General features: G+C 39.6%; 1 protein-coding gene across 1 annotated transcript in view; it reads right to left on the bottom strand.

Annotated features, from left to right (window-relative positions):
• Positions 1-22,224, bottom strand: part of LOC126291582 (sortilin-related receptor-like) — a 177,820-nt gene that overhangs the window by 127,930 nt on the left and 27,666 nt on the right. Inside the window, 6 exon segments of the mRNA XM_049985115.1 lie at positions 1,471-1,744; positions 2,351-2,536; positions 3,389-3,517; positions 3,519-3,618; positions 10,616-10,872; positions 20,406-20,651. Of these exon segments, the coding sequence (XP_049841072.1) occupies positions 1,471-1,744; positions 2,351-2,536; positions 3,389-3,517; positions 3,519-3,618; positions 10,616-10,872; positions 20,406-20,651 (1,192 nt within the window).

Below are 22,224 nucleotides of genomic sequence, written 5' to 3'. Positions count from 1 at the left end.
AGCAAAAAAAATTGTTGCCATGTATGTTTTATATTTTCATCTTATTACTGACAAATGAATATGCTTATGCTATATTATGGGTGGAATGTGCTCCTTTTATGTGATAGATAAGTATTCACTTTAAGTTTCCGAAGAACAGATGATGACAGCAACCTTCCGTCTAAGCCAGTCATCATGAAATACATAATATTTAGCAATATCGGCCTCAGAACAATTTTTTTTCTATTAGACTGACAGATCGCGCCCCTCACATAAACGTGTATAATCTATATGGACTTCACATTTCTTCACATATAGTACCTACATACTCCATATGTAAAAACAATGTTTTCCCTGCATACACAGACTTTTCTAAATCTTGGACATCCAATATTACACCGAGGGATGCACACTGGATGCAAACACCACCTCGAGCACAAGGACGTATAAGATGTTCTATTCATCAAGTCTCTGAGTATTCAATTTTTCCCTGCAGAATTTTGTCAGCAATAATTTTACCATGCACCTACGATCAGAAACAATGCTACGAAGGCAAGGCACATTATTGTAATTAACACTCATGAGAGAGAGTGAGAAATGAATCAACTATATGATGTCTTGTCATATTACAGATGTGTGACACACCAAGCACATCTAACATTAGTGTAAAAACTTCCAAATACATCCATTGAAAAGGTAGTGAGATTATGCATACAAGCTGTCTCAACTATAAGAGCATTTTCTCTTTCATTCCACACATTATGTGGGGAGAGAGGCAGTACAGAAGACATCAGCTGGTTTCTCATTACAAACAAAAGTAGTTGTTAAGTTCATGTGCTCATCATTTCATTTCATAGCGTGACCACAAGTTAGTCTAGTAGAGTATGAGGTGTAACAACATATCCTCTGGTACTATTCATATCAGTAAACACTTGTTTTAAGGTCTTCTCCACCAACTCGCCCTGTTCAGTCCATGTTGCATTTATTGTTCTCTCATTATCCCCAGTAATAAACACTGTTAAACCAAATGCATAATTAGACTAATCTGGGATTGCTGTAATGAATGATCATGAAAATGTGCAATATTTTTTGGGGATAATTTAATCAACAAAATCCAGAAACAAAATTGAAATAACTGTAAAACACCAGATAAAATTCACTAGATGACAAAGAGGGATACAGGGTCAAAAACACTTCAGATACATGTATGGTACTGTGCCATGAGGATTTCAGTGCGCACCATAACAGCAAACTTGGACCTACAAGAAACAAATTAATTATGTAGCTTTATTTTTTTAGGTAACAGTAAAAACTTTCTGACTACTCCTGATATGTCGTACAGTTGAAGATACAGCCATACAAAACCATCCAGTGCCTTAGCAGCAGTAAGTGTATTGTTATCCAGCAAGGACATTTTGGCACTAAAATGAAATTTGTAAAAAAAATGCTATGGTAGTACGTAACCTACAGGATATTCAGAAACACACTCACTGAAAGCTTTCTGCAGATCAGCCTTGATGATAAGCCATCGCAGCTGCTGAGGTCCCGAGCCGAACATGGTGAAGACTGTCGTGTTCTCGCCTGGCTCTGTCATCAGGCCGTACATGCGCAGATCCTGGTTGTAGAACTGCTCCGTGTGCCACGTGAAGCCCTCGTCAGTCGAGTACAGCATTTCCCGTGTCTCCCCTTGGGCTTTGTAATACTTCACTGCTACCATCACACCGCCAAAATCTCCCATGTTGAAGAAATAGTAATCCTTTAGAACCTGTGACATCAAGTGCATTCCATATGTTAGTCAGAAAAAGGCTTTGTTTATATTGTAAATAGTGGTAAAAATAATTAATGAATTTTTTGGCTGTTCCTCAACAGGAAAATTTGATTGCTAAGAATAAATTGTGCACTTTAAGGCTGAAAAGTGACAAATATTTACAAATGCAATGTTTATCAAATTTAGTTTAAAACTGAAAAAATTGCAAAAAGGTAGAAAATGAACAAGATTGGACCTGGGTTAGTTGAAGGAATCAAGGGTTGTTGAGAGTTTCAGAAGGAGCATTAGGCAACAATTAACTGGATCAGGGAAAAGGAATACAGCAGAAGATGAATGGGTAGCTGTGAGAGATGAAATAGAGAAGGCAGCAGAGGATCAAATAGGTAGAGAGACGAAGTCTAGTAGAAATCTGCATCTGTGGATATCACAGAAAATACTGAATGTAATTAATGAGAGGAGGAAATAAAAAAAAGGGGGAGGGGGAGGGCTCCTATCCTCAATTTGCTCCTCAAGACAACCTCTGCAACCCCTCTATGTTTTGCAAATATATAGGGAAAAAAAAAAAAAAAATCTGCTCCAATGGGTGCATATATCGACACAAACCTGGCGCCACGTGAGTCCTGCATCTGTGCTGATGAAAACTCCAAAACGTCCCTTTAGTGAAGTTCCAAGTGTTCCAGTTGCCATAATGATGCCCGGTGCTGATTTTGATGTCATCAGAGGAACTGTTCGTGTTTCAGGGTTCAACTGAGCAAACTTCTGGGTGAGATGAAGAGAACAGCCTCGACTCTAAAAAAAGAAAAGGGAAGTCAGATCATAAACAGTGTCAAAGTTGAAGGGGTAGATTACACGTGGAAGCATAAATCACTCATACAAATAAGGGGTTGGAGTGGTAAATGTCACAATTTTCAGAAACCATGAATAATGAAACTAGATTTTATCAGTTTACATAAGTTACATTATTGTTTGTTCAACTACACAAATAAATTTTATACCATAATATGAGTCTTATTTTATTATTTTTCAACTTGATCAAGAAACTTAGTTCCAGTACAGCACTTCTGGGTGCCGCACCGCGGTTGTGAAGTGGGGCCGAGGCAGTTTCAGATAAGTTTTTACAGTCTGACGATAATTGATGGATTTGTAGGTTTAGCTTGACGATGTCCACTACGGACAAACAATATTTACTGTTATTTTGAAGAAGGTTGGGTTATCCAGACTGAAACCTAGGTAAATTATAGGTGAACGGTGCAACTGACGCTGTTGGTTATTAAAATTAAAATTAATGCTGGAATGGTTCCTGTGAAAGGGCACGGCTCACTTCCTTCCCTAATTCACAGGACTGAAGACCCTGCTGTTTGGTACCCTACAACCAACCAACCAACCAACCAACCAACCAGAAAATTGAATCGGCAAATCAGCTGAACACTCAAAACAATGAAACACAGTAAAAATATCAAATTAATACTAACGCAATAGGAAAAGTTAGAAATGTCAGCACATTTCACAGCACAACAGATATCCACTTGAAATTTAACTTCATTTTAATGCACATCATGCCAAGTTGAGCCTATTACTAACATGCAATCAAACGCAAACTTGCCAGCCCACATTTGTGCATTCTGATAGTAGTTTGCTCACCACATCACAGCTGATGTTCCTGCCCTGATCATCAGTCAAGGGTGGTGTGAGTGGCCTCCAGCGTCCTCCCATATCGAAAGTGATGAACGTAGACAGGTGCTGCGTATTTATTTCCGGCACCCGCCCCCCCTCCGTGCGGTGAGGTGGGTACGTGGACCTGGGATGCGATGTAGATCCCGCGAAGACCTTCCACTCGGTGAAGGTCGGCAAATGCTGTATCTGTTGCACGCCTACAAAAATTTAGATTAATTTATGACTGAAAAGAAGTGCTACAAAATATAAGAGTTGTTATTCTCAGTGAAAGTAATAATAAAACAGCAAGTTTAAATGTGTTGCATTATACGTGGAGAATGGTACCCCCAGCACACTAGCGCTCTCTCTCTCTCTCTCTCTCTCCTCTCTCTCTCTCTCTCTCTCTCCCTCTCTCTCTCTTTCCCTCCCCCCCTCCCCCCCCCCCCCCCCCGCCCCACCCTCTGGGGGCAAACCACAATAAACATTTATTGTATTTGTGGTTTCAGTTACATATTTGCTGAAAAATAAAGGGCAACTTTAATTAGGTAATCTGGTAACCACAGAATAGACAAAATTCCTTATTTCTTTGTATTCACATTTTCCTACGTAACATCTTTAGGCAACTGCTTAAAATATGTTAGTTCAAAAACATAACTCTTCTACCAAACTTGGATTATAGGCCGTGTGGAAATCATTGCAATATCTTTTATTACTGTTTTTATTTTTTATTATATACTGTAATTTATTTGAAAATGGCATTTTACTGGTTATTAACACCATTAGAGATAAAAGTTATTCAACATAGGAAGAAAGCGATGCTGAGCAACTCATACTTTCAGAAGTCACTGATGTGGCAGTAATTGTGTGTGGCAATTCAATGAGTCTACTTGTGCCAAATATATCACAACAAAAAAGACCTAGACAAGTATGATACACACAATGTTTCACAGTCAGCCCACAAGGTTCTTTACACACATTGTTTCGCTTTCTTTCCCTCACAATTTTTTTAATACTCATGTGCTATGGCTCAAAGGGCTCTGAGCACTATGCGACTTACCTCATGTGCTATGAACTTGTAATATATCAGAATTCTTTAGGTGTGTTCTTAGATACTTGTCATTCCAAAGTAGACAGATCTTAATTTCTGACATGATGTTGTTGTTGTTATTGTTGTGGTCTTCAGTCCAGAGACTGGTTTGATGCAGCTCTCCATGCTACTCTATCCTGTGCAAGCTGCTTCATCTCCCAGTACCTACTGCAACCTACATCCTTCCGAATCTCTTGGTCTCCCTCTAGGATTTTTACCCTCCATGCTGCCCTCCAATACTAAATTGATGATCCCTTGGTGCCTCAAAACATGTCCTACCAACCGATCCCTTCTTCTAGTCAAGGTGTGCCACAAATTTCTCTTCCCCCTTATTCTATTCAATACCTCCTCACTAGTTATGTGATCTACCCATCCAATCTTCAGCATTCTTCTGTAGCACCACATTTCTAAAGCTTCTATTCTCTTCTTGTCCAAACTATTTATCGTCCATATTTCACTTCCATACATGACCACACTCCGTACAAATAATTTCAGAAACAACTTCCTGACACTTAAGTCTATACTCAATGTTAACAAATTTCTCTTCTTCAGAAACGCTCTCCATCATCAGTTATTTTGCTCCCCAAATAGCAAAACTCCTTTACTACTTTAAGTGTCTCATTTCCTAATCTAATACCCTCAGTATCACCCAATTTAATTCAACTACATTCCATTATCCTCATTTTGCTTTTGCTAATGTTGATCTTATATCATCCTTTCAAGACACTGTGCATTCCTTTCAGCTGCTCTTCCAGGTCCTTTGCTGTCTGACAGAATTACAATGTCATTGGCGAACCTCAGTTTTTATTTCTTCTCCATGGACTTTAATTAACACTCTGAATTTTTCCTTTGTTTCCTTCAATGCTTGCTCAATATACAGATTGAATAACATCGGGGAGAGGCTACAACCCTGTCTCACTCTCTTCCCAACCGCTGCTTCCCATTCATGGCCCTTGACTCTTATGACTGCCATCTGGTTTCTGTACAAATTGTAAATAGCCTTTCGCTCCCTCTATGTTACCCCTGCCACCTTCAGAATTTTAAAGAGAGTATTCCAGTCAACATTGTCAAAAGCTTTCTCTAAGTCTACAAATGCTAGAAATGTAGGTTTGCTATTCCTTGATCTTTGTTATAAGATAAGTTTTAGGGTGAGTATTGCCTCACGTGTTCCAACATTTCAACGGAATCGAAACTGATCTTCCACGAGGTCGGCTTCTACCAGTTTTTCCATTCGTCTGTAAATAATCCATGTTAGTATTTTGCAGCTGTGACTTATTAAACTGATAGTTCGGTAATTTTCACATCTGCCAACATCTGTTTTTTTGGGATTGAAATTATTATATTCTTCTTGACGCCTGAGGGTATTTCGCCTGTCTTATACATCTTGCTTACCAGATGGTAGAGTTTTGTCAGGGCTGGCTCTCCCAAAGCTGTCAGTACTTCTAATGGAATGTTGTCTACTCTTGGTGCCTTGTTTCGACTTAGGTCTTTCAGTTGTCTGCCAAACTCTTCACGCAGTATCAGATTCTCCCATTTCATCATCTACTTCCTCTTCCATTCCCAGAACGTTGTCTTAAAGCACATCACCCTTGTACAGACATTCTATAGACTCCTTCCACCTTTCTGCTTTCTCTTCTTTGTTTAGAACTGTATTTCCATATGAGCTCTTGATATTCATACAAGTGGCTCTCTTTTCTCCAGAAGTCTCTCTAATTTTTCTGTAGGCAGTATATATCTTACCCCTAGTGAGATAAGCCTCTACATCCCTACATTTGTCCTCTAGATTTCCCTGTTTAGCCATTTTGCATTTCCTGTCGATCTCATTTTTGAGACGTTTGTATTCCTTTTTGTTTGCTTCATTTACTGCATTTTTATATTTTCTCCTTTCATCTGTTAAATTCAATATATCTTCTGTTACTAAAGGATTTGTACTAGCCCTCGTCTTTTTACCTACTTGATTCTCTGCTGCCTTCACAATTTCATCCCTCAAAGCTACCCATTCTTCTTCTACTGTATTTCTTTCCCTCACTCCTATCAATCGTTCCCTAATGTTCTCCCTGAAAGTCTCTACAACCTCTGGTTCTATCAGTTTATCCAGATCCCATCTCCTTCAATTCCCACCATTTTGCAGTTTCTTTAGTTTTAATCTACAGTTCATAACCAATAGATTGTGGTCAGAGTCCACATCTGCCCCTGGAAATGTCTTACAATTTAAAACCTGGTTCCTAAATTTCTGTCTTACCATTATTTAATCTATCTGAGACATTCCAGTATCTCCAGGCTTCTTCCATGTATACAACCTTCTTTAATGATTCTTAAACCAAGTGTTAGCTATGATTAAGTTATGCTCTGTGCAAATTCTACCAGGCAGCTTCCTCTTTCATTTCTTACCCCCCTTCCATATTCATACCACGTTTCCTTCTTTTCCTTTTCCTACTATTGAATTCCGGTCACCCATGACTATTACATTTTCATCTCCCTTCACTATCTGAATAATTTCTTTTATCTCATCATACATTTCATCAATCTCTTCATCATCTGCAGAGCTAGTTGGCATATAAACTTGTACTACTGTAGTAGGTGTGGGCTTTGTATCTATCTTGGCCACAATAATGCGTTCACTATGCTGTTTGTAGTAGCTTACCTGCATTACTATATTCCTATTAATTATTAAACCTACTCCTGCATTACCCCTATTTGATTTTGTATTTATAGCCCTGTATTCACCTGACCAAAAGTCTTGTTCCTCCTGCCACCAAACTTCACTAATTCCCACTATATCTAACTTTAACCTATCCATTTCCCTTTTTAAATTTTCTAATCTACCTGCCCAATTAAGGGATCTGACATTCCACACTCCAATCCGTACAACACCAGTTTTCTTTTTCCTGATAACAATGTCTTCCTGAGTAGTCCCCACCCGGATATCCGAATGGGGGACTATTTTACCTCCGGAATATTTTACCCAAGAGGATGCCATCATCATGTAACCATACAGTAAAGCTGCATGCCCTCGGGAAACATTACGGCTGTAGTTTCCCCTTGCTTTCAGCCGTTCGCAGTACCAGCACAGCAAGGCCGTTTTGGTTAGTGTTGCAAGGCCAGATCAGTCGATCACCAGACTGTTGCCCCTGCAACAAGTGAAAAGGCTGCTGCCCCTCTTCAGGAACCACACGTTTGTCTGGCCTCTCAACAGATACACCCTCTCCATTGCGGTTGCACCTACGGTACGGCTATCTGTATCACTGAGGCACGCAAGCCTCCCCACCAACGGCAAGGTCCACGGTTCATGGGGAAGAATTTCTGACAAGAGTAAGTAAAAAGATAGAATCATCTCTAATGACCTAATCACAGATGGGACATTAAGCTCTATTAACATTCTAAAATGAAGGAAGTTTAGTGTGTAATACCCCAAGTTTAACATGTACTAACCCAGTCAATGAGAGATTGGGCAACCGAAGCCTGATGTTTAATGCCTGTCTCGAATGAATACATTAGAAATTGAGCACATGTGATACACGGCAAAGGTGAGAAGAGAAAACGTCAGATCTTTTTCAAAAGAAAGCATTCACCTTCATAGATTTAGGAAAACAAAGGAAAACCTCAGTCTGGAGGCCAGGTGAGGACCTAAATCCCATTCCAGCTAAATAACTGTAGCCAATCTCAACCATTGCAACACCTTAATGCATTAGACTGGACAGAACAAAAATGGTTGTGTGCTTTAGAAAGGAACTACCACCACATTTTCTTTCAGCAATTGAGGCAAACATAAATCTGTATCACTTGGACCATGAGAAGTAAATATGTAACCATTATGAAGTATTGGAATGCAAATACAACACAACATACTTGTAAGCTCCATTTTCCTGGCTACAAACTTCTTTTTAAAATTTTTGCTGGTTTTCTGCTGCAACTTAAGCCTCTTACAGAACGGTGGGGTAAAATACTTAAACTATGCAAACGCTGTTTATAAATCAATGTGACGGAAGATACCTCTGCGTACACAGTATGGTAAACCAATGTTTCTCTTCAGTCTCCCGACAAATTATAACTGGTGCTATCAAATACAAGGGGACATTACTATGCAATCAGCTATTTTTAAGTGTAAAATACATTGAAGTAATTTTTTAAGATTATTTTACTCTCTGTGTAATATTTTTAAATATTTCACATCTATGAATCAATCTTTGCATATCGCAATGTCATTCTGTAACAGAGCAAGGCTGATCTATCCACTTGCTCTATACCACTACTAACAGTGACATTATTTTCTTACTTTGTTTAATCTTGTTTTATGAATACAGTGAGATGACAAAAAAAAATCATGGGATACCTCCCAATATTGTGTCAGAACTACTTTTGCTTGGTGTAGAGCACCAGCTTGACGTGGCACTGACTCAACAAGTTGTCTGACGTCTCCTGCAGAAATATTGAACCACACTGCCTCTACAGTCATCATTTGCAAAGTGTTGCTGATGCATGATTTTGGGTACGGACTGACCTCTCGATTATGTCCCATAAATGTTCAGTGGGATTCATGTTGGACAAACTGGATGGCTAGATCATTAGTTCACATTGTCCAGAAGGTTCTTCAAACCAATCTTGAACAATTGGGGCCCACTGAGATGGCACATAAAAATTCGTCATTGTATGACTATAAATGATCTCCAAGTAGCCAAAAATAACCACTTCATGTCAATGATTGGTTCAGTTGGACCACAAGGTCCAATCTGTTCCATGAAAACACAGCCCACACCATAATGGAGCCACCACCTCGCTCAGTGACTTGACAACCTGGGCCACAGTTTTGTGGGGACTGTGCCACACTCCAACCCTGCCATCATCCCTTACCAACCGATTTTGAGATTCATCTGACCGGGCCACGGTTTTCAAGTCATCTACAGTCCAACCAATATGGTAACAAATATAGGAGAGGTGCTGCAGCTGATATCGTGCTGTTAGCAAAGCCACTAGCATCAGTCACCTGCTGTAATAGTCAATTAACACCAAATTTCACCAGACAGTCCTGACAGATACATTCGTTGTACATCCCACGTTGGTTTCTGCAGTTATTTCACACAGTGTTGCTTGTCTGATAGCACTGTCAATTTTATGTGAACAATGCTGGTCTTGGTCATTAAGTGAAGGCTGTTGGCCACCATGTTGTCTGTGGTGTGAGGTAATGTCTGGAATTTGATATTCTCCACATACTCTCAACACAGTGGATCTTGGAATATTGAATTCCCTAATGATTTCCGAAATGGAATGTCTGATGCATCTAGCTCCAACTACCATTCCACTTTTAAATCCTTAATTCTCATCGTGCATCCATAATCAGGTTGGAAACCTTTCCACATGAATCACCCGAATACAAATGGCAACTCAATCAATGACTTGCACTTCTATATCTTGTGTACACAATACTGACACTATGTGTACATCTGCATATCACTATCCTGTGACTTGTCACCTCAGTGCATATGATAATTACACACAACGGTTGCTTTCTTATTTCAGCAGGAAAAGTTCCATTTTTCACCAGGTAATTTCTAGATTCCTGATGCTGATAATCTGATTGGCTTACCCAGAAATGATTCTTACACCAAGGGGCCCATAATTTGAACCGTGGTACAAACGTGGAGACAAAATTAGGAGTGAGTTAATAAATAATTTTGACTACAAAAATATACTCAGAGCAAAAGCCTCACTTTACCCTTCTCAGCCAAAATTTTACTTTTTGAAGAACCATTTATTTTGAAAGCTGTTTATTGTCAAAAGATCATTTTTTAAGAATGTTCAATTCTAAAGTAATGATTATTTCCAAAATTCAGATGGATAGTTTTGTAACCCTATTTTTAGGACATCAAAAATGATCGCTTTTATTAGCAAAACTTGCTAGTCAGTCACTTATTCGATCCAGAAAATTTCATTTTTTCCGTAAATTTGGATGAGCTCTGAGACAAAGACAAGCAAAGTGGATGTAAGTTACACTAGTCACACCCAGATGACAACTTTCACTGGATACAAAAGCATGCACAGGTGCATCAAACCTATCTTCAACCTGAAGGCAATCGCCACCACCAACACCACCACCAGTATATTAGGAATTACTGTTCAACATTACTTACTCAAGCCACGAGTTCTTCCATGAACTACCAGGGAAGTAGCAGAAGAAGTTATCGAGTGAAAGAGAGTAAACGCTGGCATCGGCATTGCGCGACGCGTAAAGCGTGGGCAGAATATCCAGATGGCTGGCCACCACAAACACATCTGTGCCGCTGACGTCTGCAATGTAGTATCCGGTGTGTGGTGATATTGTCCTGTCGAACTGTGCTTCCTTGAATGGCGCTCCACGGTATGACACCATCAGACTAACTGCTGTTGTCTGCAGAGAAAAAGTTATATTTTTAAATGTTTTTAAAGCTTTAGAGTACTTTGCAATAATTCTTACATTTTTTAACGTAAGTAATGCAAGACAATTGGGTTGCCATCACTGGGTGAGGTATTATCAATGTTTAGATCAAACAAATGGATCAACGTGAAATTATTCTTCTAATGCGAGTGCCTTGTCAATAAGAGCAGATAATGGTAAGTTGAAGGGGATACTGTTAATACCAAAAGCACAGTAGTATTGCTTCAAAATACAGGAAAGGAATGTATACTTCACAAGCTACACAGAACTTGAGGGGAAAATATCAGTTTAAATAATGAGTCTAAACCTTTTAAAACTTTTTAAAAATGGATTAGACACTAAGCATTCTATCAGCTGCTTTATACTGTACTAGCAGCAGATGCACTTCCTATTGTCAAGACACCATGTTATTAGCTTACATTAACCTGCACTTCACTGACACAATAGTAACCTGCTATCCTTATGTGAATTGTATGTTGGTGGTATTAGAATTGTTTTGTAGTCAGCTTTGATTGCCAGTTCTCTGAATTTTCTCAACAGTGTTCCACAGAAGGAACAGTGTTCCACAGAAGGAACAGTGTTCCACAGAAGGAACAGTGTTCCACAGAAGGAACAGTGTTCCACAGAAGGAACAGTGTTCCACAGAAGGAACAGTGTTCCACAGAAGGAACAGTGTTCCACAAAAAGAACATTATCTTCCCTCCAGGGACTACCATTTGATTCCACAAAGCATCTCCGTAACACTCGCATGTAGACTAAATCTATTGGTAACAAATCCAGCAGCATGCTTCTGAAATGCTTTGATGTCTTCCTTTAACCTCACCTGGTGGTGATCCCTAACACTGGAGCAGTGTTCAAGAATGGGTTGCAGTAGCATTCCATATGCAGTCTCCATTACAGATGAACCACACTTTCCTAAAATTCCCTCAATAAACTGAAGTTGGCCATTCACCTTTTTTATTACCGTTCTTGCAAGATCATTCCATTTCATACCACTCTGCAACATTACATCTAGGTAACTCATGCGAGTGCCCAAGCAGTTCAATACTAATCCTGTACACTAACATCATGGGATTGTTCTTCCAACTCATTACCTTTTTTTATACAGAGAGCGATCTACTCATCACACCAATTAGAAGTTTTGTCTAACTGATCTTATATCCTATTACAGTCACATAATGATGACACCTTCCCATACACCACAGGACAATCAGCAAGCAGCAGCAGTTCACTACTCACCCTGTCTGTATATATTGTGGCAACTCCTACCATTCGCCTCTACTTGTAGCAGCAGTTGACAAGCTTCACTGACTGAACACCAGTTATCAGCAAAGCTCCTGCCAGCCAAGGTACCACCGCGTCTCCCCAACATCATCATTGGTCACTTCTGCCATAAGTAGAAATTAGGTTGTCACAATTTCTGGAGTCGCACATACTGAACAATAGCTCGAGCAGTCCCTGTCCTGGCTTCGACACAGTAACACTTCCTGGCCACGCTCTCGGCAGCTTGTTTCACACATCATGTGGCTCACGACATCAGCTGCCACCCTTTGCTGGAGTTTGTAGCTGACAGCAGTATTTTGCACCCACGAACAGTTTCAATGTCTTTCCACAGTCCAGTTAACGAGAGAAGTACTACTGTGTCTTCTGCACCACCTTCGTGAGCTGTGTTCCCTCGAGGTATGTTCCTTGACTGCATCTCCACAAAGTCTGATGCTGGACACCCAGTTGACGCCTGCCGCCCCCCCCCCCCCCCCCCCCCCCGCTCTATCATCACCTGGATTATTGTGTGCAGAGTAGTGTACTTTAGTGCAGTGAAGTACAGCGAGTGCCATAATACCAGGCATGTTATTACCATTCTATGCCCGTTTGTTTTGGCTGACCTTTACCATCAAGCACGCCACTGAAGTAAGTCTTCTTTTCAACCGTGCTGGCTCCCTTGACCTCCAGATGAGCCCATCATACACTCAAGGTTTGCACCTTCTTTCCCTTGGATACATAAGACTAGTGTACGGATATCGTGCAGCAAATCCCTTTGTTCTCCTCCTCAACACTTGACTTCTCGCACCACCAGATGACTTTGAACAAAGTATTAAAAAGTGCATTATAGTCTGCACTGTTCAAAGACTCGCCACAAGCAAGGACCCCCCCTCCTCGATCAAGAGCTTGTAACCCGTTAAATTTTGTTGCAGTTGTTAGCTTTTAGGGGGAAAAAACAATCATCTCACAAACCATCACACGTACCTCTTTCAGTAGCCTAATTATTTATTGTTGTTGTTGTTGTTGTTGTCTTCAGTCCTGAGACTGGTTTGATGCAGCTCTCCATGCTACTCTATCCTGTGCAAGCTGCTTCATCTCCCAGTACCTACTGCAACCTACATCCTTTTGAATCTGCTTAGTGTACTCATCTCTCGGTCTCCCTCTACGATTTTTACCCTCCACGCTGCCCTCCAATGCTAAATTTGTGATCTCTTGATGCCTCAAAACATGTCCTACCAACCGATCCCTTCTTCTAGTCAAGTTGTGCCACAAACTTCTCTTCTCCCCAATCCTATTCAATACCTCCTCATTAGTTACGTGATCTATCCACCTTATCTTCAGTATTCTTCTGTAGCACCACATTTCGAAAGCTTCTATTCTCTTCTTATCTAAACTAGTTATCGTCCATGTTTCACTTCCATACATGGCTACACTCCAAACAAATACTTTCAGAAACGACTTCCTGATACATAAATCTATATTCGATGTTAACAAATTTCTCTTCTTCAGAAACGCTTTCCTTGCCATTGCCAGTCTACATTTTATATCCTCTCTACTTCGACCATCATGTTACTTTGCTCCCCAAATAGCAAAACTCCTTTACTACTTTAAGTGTCTCATTTCCTAATCTAATTCCCTCAGCATCACCAGATTTAATTTGACTACATTCCATTATCCTCGTTTTGCTTTTGTTAATGTTCATCTTATATCCTCCTTTCAAGACACTGTCCATTCCGTTCAACTGCTCTTCCAAGTCCTTTGCCGTCTCTGACAGAATTACAATGTCATCGGCAAACATCAAAGTTTTTACTTCGTCTCCATGAATTTTAATACCTACTCCAAATTTTTCTTTTGTTTCCTTCAATGCTTGCTCAATATACAGATTGAATAACATCGGGGAGAGGCTACAACCCTGTCTCACTCCTTCCCAACCACTGCTTCCCTTTCATGCCCATCGACTCTTATGACTGCCATCTGGTTTCTGTACAAATTATAAATAGCCTTTCGCTCCCTGTATTTTACCCCTGCCCCTTTAGAATTTGAAAAAGAGTATTCCAGTCAACATTGTCAAAAGCTTTCTCTAAGTCTACAAATGCTAGAAACGTAGGTTTGCCTTTTCTTAATCTTTCTTCTAAGATAAGTCGTAAGGTCAGTATTGCCTCACGTGTTCCAACATTTCGACGGAATCCAAACTGATCCTCCCCGAGGTCTGCATCTACCAGTTTTTCCATTCGTCTGTAAAGAATTCGTTTTAGTATTTTGCAGCCGTGGCTTATTAAACTGATAGTTCGGTAATTTTCACATATGTCAGCACCTGCTTTCTTTGGGATTGGAATTATTATATTCTTCTTGAAGTCTGAGGGTATTTCGCCTGTTTCATACATCTTGCTCACCAGGTGGTACAGTTTTGTCAGGACTGGCTCTCCCAAGGCCGTCAGTAGTTCCAACGGAATGTTGTCTACTTCGGGGGCCTTGTTTCGACTCAGGTCTTTCAGTGCTCTGTCAAACTCTTCACGCAGTATCGTATCTCCCATTTCGTCTTCATCTACATCCTCTTCCATTTCCATAATATTGTCCTCAAGTACATCGCCCTTGTATAAACCTTCTATATACTCCTTCCACCTTTCTGCCTTCCCTGCTTTGCTTAGAACTGGGCGGCCATCTGAGCTCTTTGATATTCATACACTTGGTTCTCTTCTCTCCAAAGGTCTCTTTAATTTTCCTGTAGGCAGTATCTATCTTACCCCTAGTGAGATAAGCTTCTACATCCTTACATTTGTCCTCTAGCCATCCCTGTTTAGCCATTTTGCACTTCCTGTCGATCTCATTTTTGAGACGTCTGTATTCCTTTTTGCCTGCTTCATTTACTGCATTTTTATATTTTCTCCTTTCATCAATTAAATTCAATATTTCTTCTGTTACCCAAGGATTTCTAGCAGCCCTCGTCTTTGTACCTACTTTATCCTCTGCTGCCTTCACTACTACATCCCTCAGAGCTACCCATTCTTCTTCTACTGTATTTCTTTCCCCCATTCCTGTCAGTAGTTCCCTTATGCTCTCCCTGAAACTCTGTACAACCTCTGGTTCTTTCAGTTTATCCAGGTCCCATCTCCTTAATTTCCCACATTTTTGCAGTTTCTTCAGTTTTAATCTACAGGTCATAACCAATAGATTGTGGTCAGAGTCCACATCTGCCCCTGGAAATGTCTTACAACTTAAAACCTGGTTCCTAAATCTCTGTCTTACCATTATATAATGTATCTGATACCTTTTAGTATCTCCAGGGTTCTTCCACGTATACAACCTTCTTTCATGATTCTTAAACCAAGTGTTAGCTATGATTAAGTTGTGCTCTGTGCAAAATTCTACTAGGCGGCTTCCTCTTTCATTTCTTAGCCCCAATCCATATTCACCTACTATGTTTCCTTCTCTCCCTTTTCCTACACTCGAATTCCAGTCACCCATTACTATTAAATTTTCGTCTCCCTTCACTATCTGAATAATTTCTTTTATTTCATCGTACATTTCTTCAATTTCTTCATCATCTGCAGAGCTAATTGGCATATAAACTTGTACTACTGAAGTAGGTGTGGGCTTTGTATCTATCTTGGCCACAATAATGCGTTCACTATGCTGTTTGTAGTAGCTTACCCGCATTCCTATTTTCCTATTCATTATTAAACCTACTCCTGCATTACCCCTATTTGATTTTGTGTTTATAACCCTGTAGTCACCTGACCAGAAGTCTTGTTCCTCCTGCCACCGAACTTCACTAATTCCCACTATATCTAACTTTAACCTATCCATTTCCCTTTTTAAATTTTCTAACCTACCTGCCCGATTAAGGGATCTGACATTCCACGCTCCGATCCGTAGAACGCCAGTTTTCTTTCTCCTGATAACAACATCCTCCTGAGTAGTCCCCACCCGGAGATCCGAATGGGGGACTATTTTACCTCCGGAATATTTTACCCAAGAGGATGCCATCATCATTTAATCATACAGTAAAGCAGCATGTCCTCGGGAAAAATTACGGCTGTAGTTTCCCCTTGCTTTCAGCCGTTCGCAGTACCAGCACAGCAAGGCCGTTTTGGTTAATGTTGCAAGGCCAGATCAGTCAATCATCCAGACTGTTGCCCCTGCAACTACTGAAAAGGCTGCTGCCCCTTTTCAGGAACCACACGTTTGTCTGGCCTCTCAACAGATACCCCTCCGTTGTGGTTGCACCTACGGTACGGCCATCTGTATCGCTGAGGCACGCAAGCCTCCCCACCAACGGCAAGGTCCATGGTCCTCACTAATTTGCATGTCTCTATAAAAATGTTTGATCTTAGGAGTACAGAATGGAACCTTTAAATCATTCCTTCAGTATCTTAAACTTTTATTACTAAGTTCACTTTATGAGAATCACTTGTTGAGAAAGTTGCAAAGTAACTGAATAGCTCAGACTGTAACAAACTGCCATTATAACGTTTACCTTTTCTTATGAGTAGAAGTGCAGTTTATTTTGTAAGCTGTGTGTTTATTTTTGATTTTTAGACACCAGCTGTTTTACTACAGGAATGGAAGTGAACTGTTTCTGTTTTCTTCAGTTTTTCCCCTTCAGGAACTATCTCTGGCATGAGCTGACAGCTCAGTTAAAATAACGAACTGCCTCATTGATCAAAACAGCAAAAGTGGCAGGAAAGAAAAGAAAGTACACAGATGTTACTCACTGATGCACATTCGAACTGAATGTATTAATTGTTCACTCGGCTGCAGTGGTATCACATTTATTCAGAAGAAGGTACATTACACACTGAAACTACAAGAATCTATAACAATCCATATGGAAAAGTGGCATAAATGAAATGGTGTATGAAATCACAGGAAGCTCAAAACATGCAAACAGGCCATAATACACAAGCAACCTCATTAATGACTCAAGTAATTGCAGCAAATTACTAGTGGTATGGACACCACTCGACAGTACCAAACTGTAACACACTGTCAGTAACCAGTGATCAAAATATTGTTTTACTTGGTCTTACAGTAGCCAGACATATAAATTTAAAGGAGAAATAAATAGCAAATGCTATAATTTGTATGACATATTAGATCCCCATAAGCAAACATTTTCTTTTGCTCAGCATTTGTTTGAGGTGACCTCTGTGCTGCATATTTTCTACATTTTAGTTTGAAGCTATTTCATTTATACATACAAATAAAAATCAAATTCTTTATAAAATGATTTGCCTAAAAATAATACATGAAACAGATTAGATAAACACTTGACACATCTCATTTGTTGTACAAGATTTCCAGCATTGTTGAAAGGTCCACCATATGTTTCTCCCATCTGTTTTAATTCTTCCTTTCAAACAAATAATTTCACAAAACATTTGAGTGATTTTTTCTCTCTTCCTTTCTTTCTTTAAAGTTTTGTTCAGAATCCATGATCTTATTGACATCTCCTTGCTTTACTAGTGTCTTCTATTCTCCAAATGTCCTGAATTTAGTACTTGATTTGAATGAAACCATTCTGATACTTAAAACATCAGAGTAATGTAACTTTTTATATGCAAAATAGATGGACCTTGAAGAAATGAACTTTTTGACATTTCACTTAAATAGGTGGCAGCAGTTGTTCATGTAATATTTCATATCAATAATTAAGTTTTTCTTAATTACCCTGATTACTTTCAAGGAATTAAATAAGTTTTTGTGAAACTAGGTCACATGCTGTTCCACTCTATATGCCTGATATATTTTTTAAATGTCGTTGTTGTTGTTGTGGCCTTCAGTCCTGAGACTGGTTTGATGCAGCTCTCCATGCTACTCTATTCTGTGCAGGCTTCTACATCTCCCAGGACCTACTGCAAACTGCATCCTTCTGATTCTGCTTAGTGTATTCATCTCTTGGTCTCCCTCTACAATTTTTACCCTCCACGCTGCCCTCCAATGCTAAATTTGTGATCCCTTGATGCCTCAGGACACGTCCTACCAGCCAATCCCTTCTTCTAGTCAAGTTGTGCCACAAGGTTCTCTTCTCCCCAATCCTATTCAATACCTCCTCATTAGTTACGTGATCTATCCACCTTATCTTCAGTATTCTTCTGTAGCACCACATTTCGAAAGCTTCTATTCTCTTCTTGTCCAAACTATTTGTTGTTCACATTTCACTTCTATACATGGCTACACTCAAAACAAATACTTTCAGAAACGGCTTCCTGACACTTAAATCTACGTATTATCGATATAAACAAATTTCTCTTCTTCCGAAACGCTTTCCTTGCCTTTGCCAGTCTACATTTTATATCCTCTCTACTTCAGCCATCATCAGTTATTTTGCTCCCCAAATAGCAAAACTCCTTTACTACTTTAAGTGCCTCATTTTCTAATCTAATTCCTTCAGCATCACCCTACTTCATTCGACTATATTCCATTATCCTTGTTTTGCTTTTGTTGATGTTCATCTTATATCCTGCTTTCAAGACACTGTCCATTCCATTCAATTGCTCTTCCAAGTCCTTTGCTGTCTCTGGCAGAATTACAATGTCATTGGCGAACCTCAAAGTTTTTATTTCTTCTCCCTGGATTTTAATACCTACTCCGAATTTTTCTTTTGTTTCCTTCAATGCTTGCTCAATATACAGATTGAATAACATTGGGGAGACGCTACAACCCTGTCTCACTCACTTCCCAACACTGCTTCCCTCTTTCATGCCCCTCGACTCTTATAACTGCCATCTGCTTTCTGCACAAATTGTAAATAGCCTTTCGCTCCCTGTATTTTACTCCTGCCACCTTTAGAATTTGAAAGAGTATTCCAGTCAACATCGTCAAAAGCTTTTTTTAAGTCTACAAATGCTACAAATGTAGGTTTGTCTTTCCTTAATCTTTCTTCTAAGATAAGGCGTAAGGTCAGTATTGCCTCACGTGTTCCAACATTTCAACGGAATCGAAACTGATCTTCCACGAGGTCGGCTTCTACCAGTTTTTCCATTCGTCTGTAAATAATTCGTGTTAGTATTTTGCAGCTGTGGCTTATTAAACTGATTGTTCGGTAATTTTCATATCTGTCAACACCTGCTTTCTTTAGGATTGGAATTATTATATTCTTCTTGGAGTCTGAGAGTATTTCGCCTGTCTCGTACATCTTCCTCACCAGATGGAAGAGTTTTGTCAGGACTGGCTCTCCCAAGGCCGTCAATAGTTCTAATGGAATGTTGTTTACTCCCGGGACCTTGTGTCGACATAGGTCTTTCAGTGCTCTGTCAAACTCTTCACGCAGTATCTTATCTCCAATTTCATCTTCATCTACATTCTCTTCCATTTCAAAAATATTGTCCTCAAGTACACTGCCCTTGTATAGACCCTCTATACACTACTTCCACGTTTCTGCTTACCCTTCTTTGCTTAGAACTGGATTTCCATCTGAGCTCTTGATATTCATACAAGTGGTTCTCTTATCTCCAAAGGTCTCTTTAATTTTCCTGTAGGCAGTATCTATCTTACCCCTAGTGAGATAAGCTTCTACATCCTTACATTTGTCCTCTAGCCATCCCTGCTTAGCCATTTTGCACTTCCTGTCGATCTCATTTTTGAGACGTTTGTATTCCTTTTTGCCTACTTCATTTACTGCATTTTTATATTTTCTCCTTTCATCAATTAAATTCAATATTTCTTTAGTTACCCAAGGATTTCTACTAGCCCTCGCCTTTTTACTTACTTGATCCTCCGCTGCCTTCACTACTACATCCCTCAGAGCTACCCATTTGTCTTCTACTGTATTTCTTTCCCCCATTCCTGTCAATTGTTCCCTTATGCTTTCCCTGGAACTCTGTACAACCTCTGGTTTAGTCTGTTTATCCAGGTCCCATCTCCTTAAATTCCCACCTTTTTGCAATTTCTTCAGTTTTAGTCTACAGTTGATAACCAATAGATTGTGGTCAGAGTCCCCATCTGCCCCTGGAAATGTCCTACAATTTAAAACCTGGTTCCTAAATCTCTGTCTTACCATTATATAATCTATCTGATACCTTTTAGTATCTCCAGGATTCTTTCATGTATACAACTTTTTTCAAAAGACAGTCAGCAAATACAATGGAAAAGATGTAAGCTGAGATGATGTGCTGTTCAACCTTCCATAATTGTGTTCTATGTTCTTTGTGATGTTAGATTAAAATGATCAGCACTTTATATTGTATAAATCTTTGCAGAATTATATTTATAAAGTATGTAGTAAGAAGCAGAAATTCACTTACATTTACACGCCTCGTGGCAAAAGCAAAGTCTCCCTTGATCTGAAAATCCAGAACATCCCGTATGACAATGCTGCTGTTATCATTTAAGAACAGGGACTTTGATGATATGACTGTGGACTCCCCGGACGGTTCCTGCCTCTCTACATACAGCAGTGGAGGATCGGCCCAAGGACCCGACCAGTAGAAGGTCCTCACTCGTTGCTGCACTTGAGTAAAACTAACTCCAAAATCTGCTGTCACCCACAGCTGGAAAAAAAAAAAACCATCATGCACATGAAAAAATCCTGAACATCAAAAACAGCATGAATTACACAGCTTTTGAAGTTTCTGCATAAAAATAAGGGTGAATAGTTTTCAATTGATTTATTACACTGTTATGTTGCAATTTATTTGAGTAGCGCAAAACTAATTTGAGTCAAGCCACTCAAAGAGCCCAACATACCACTCAAATTGCCACTTCAATGACAAACTGTTGAGTAAGATCTTAAATCTTAAAATACATGAAACTTTTCTCGGGTAAAACAAATAATCTGAAAAATTGAGGAAATTTCACAAAGAAACACACATTTAATGAGCATACTACAGTTTTTCACTCTGCACTATGAAGGAGGTTGCAAGATCGAGAGCTATGTGGAGGGAAGGAAGGAAGTGGGTGGTTTGCCTAACTGCTCCATTTTGGATGATGATGCTGATTATTATTGGTTTGTGGGGCACTCAACTGCACGGTTAACAGCGCCCGTACAAATTCCCAACCTTTGCTCAGCCAAATCTCACCACTTTCATGAATGATGATAAAATGATGAGGCCAACACAAACACCAAGTCATCTTGAGGCAGGTGAAAATCCCTGACCCCCTCAGGAATCTAACCCGGGATCCCGTGCAAGGGAAGCGAAACACGACCGTGAGACCAAGACTGCGGACACATTTTGGAGACGAAACCTTACCCAGTCTAAGGAGTCCATGCTTCTGCCACTACGGTGCATGTTCTCCTAAACATCATATATATATACTCTGTGTGATTGGTGAAAGCCAGGAGGTTTCCTTCTGACACTGGGTAAGATATGGCAGTGTGAAGGGCAAGTCGGTTAGTCTGAGCTGAGGCACGAGTGCAGGTCCTCGCCTGTATTCATGTGTGGTTCTCTTGATCAAAGAAAGTCTTTCTAATATAACTACATCTGGATGGGTAGGAGTTGCAGACTTCCTTTACGCTCTTAAACACACGGAGAAGAGCATCTTCCAAGGGGTGTAATGTGACTCAATATGGGCAGCCATTTGACGGGGCTGGGTCAATCCGTATGAAGTGGTTCAGTGATGGTTGCTTGACCATTTTTAAATATTTTAATTTTTTTTGTGTGTGATTGCCCTACATTTGAGAAGTTCAAATCAGTTTTCTACAATAATTTATCTTGCACCTTTACTGGATGTTGGCCATTTTTATTGTTGGCACATGGCGATTTTTCAATCTGGAGACATTAGCAAAAATTTGAATATCTCTGCACTGGGTTAAGTTACAACATTGCAATTGACATGATTGTTTTTAGAAAAGTGTCTTCTACAAATTGTGTATTACACAAAATTCTCGAAATTCAAAAATTACCAGTCAAAATGACCTCCAAAGTTTGGTATCCAAATTTTCAAAAATCCACTTTTTAGGCCCAAAAAGGAGTGATTTATGAGAAGCTATTTTTTTTCCATAGTTAGATATCATACACTACTAGCCTCATATAAAACAAGAACACTTACAAATGTTTCCTTAATTTTTTATGAATTTTTGAAATTTGAAAATTTTCTTTCTTTTTTTTTGTAAAGTTTGGAAAT

The sequence above is a fragment of the Schistocerca gregaria genome, chromosome 9 (genome assembly GCF_023897955.1).
Source record: "Schistocerca gregaria isolate iqSchGreg1 chromosome 9, iqSchGreg1.2, whole genome shotgun sequence".
In the NCBI taxonomy this organism is placed as follows: Eukaryota; Metazoa; Arthropoda; class Insecta; order Orthoptera; family Acrididae; genus Schistocerca; species Schistocerca gregaria.
Note: the sequence above shows the minus strand (reverse complement) of the source record. Positions and strands in the feature narration are given on the sequence as shown.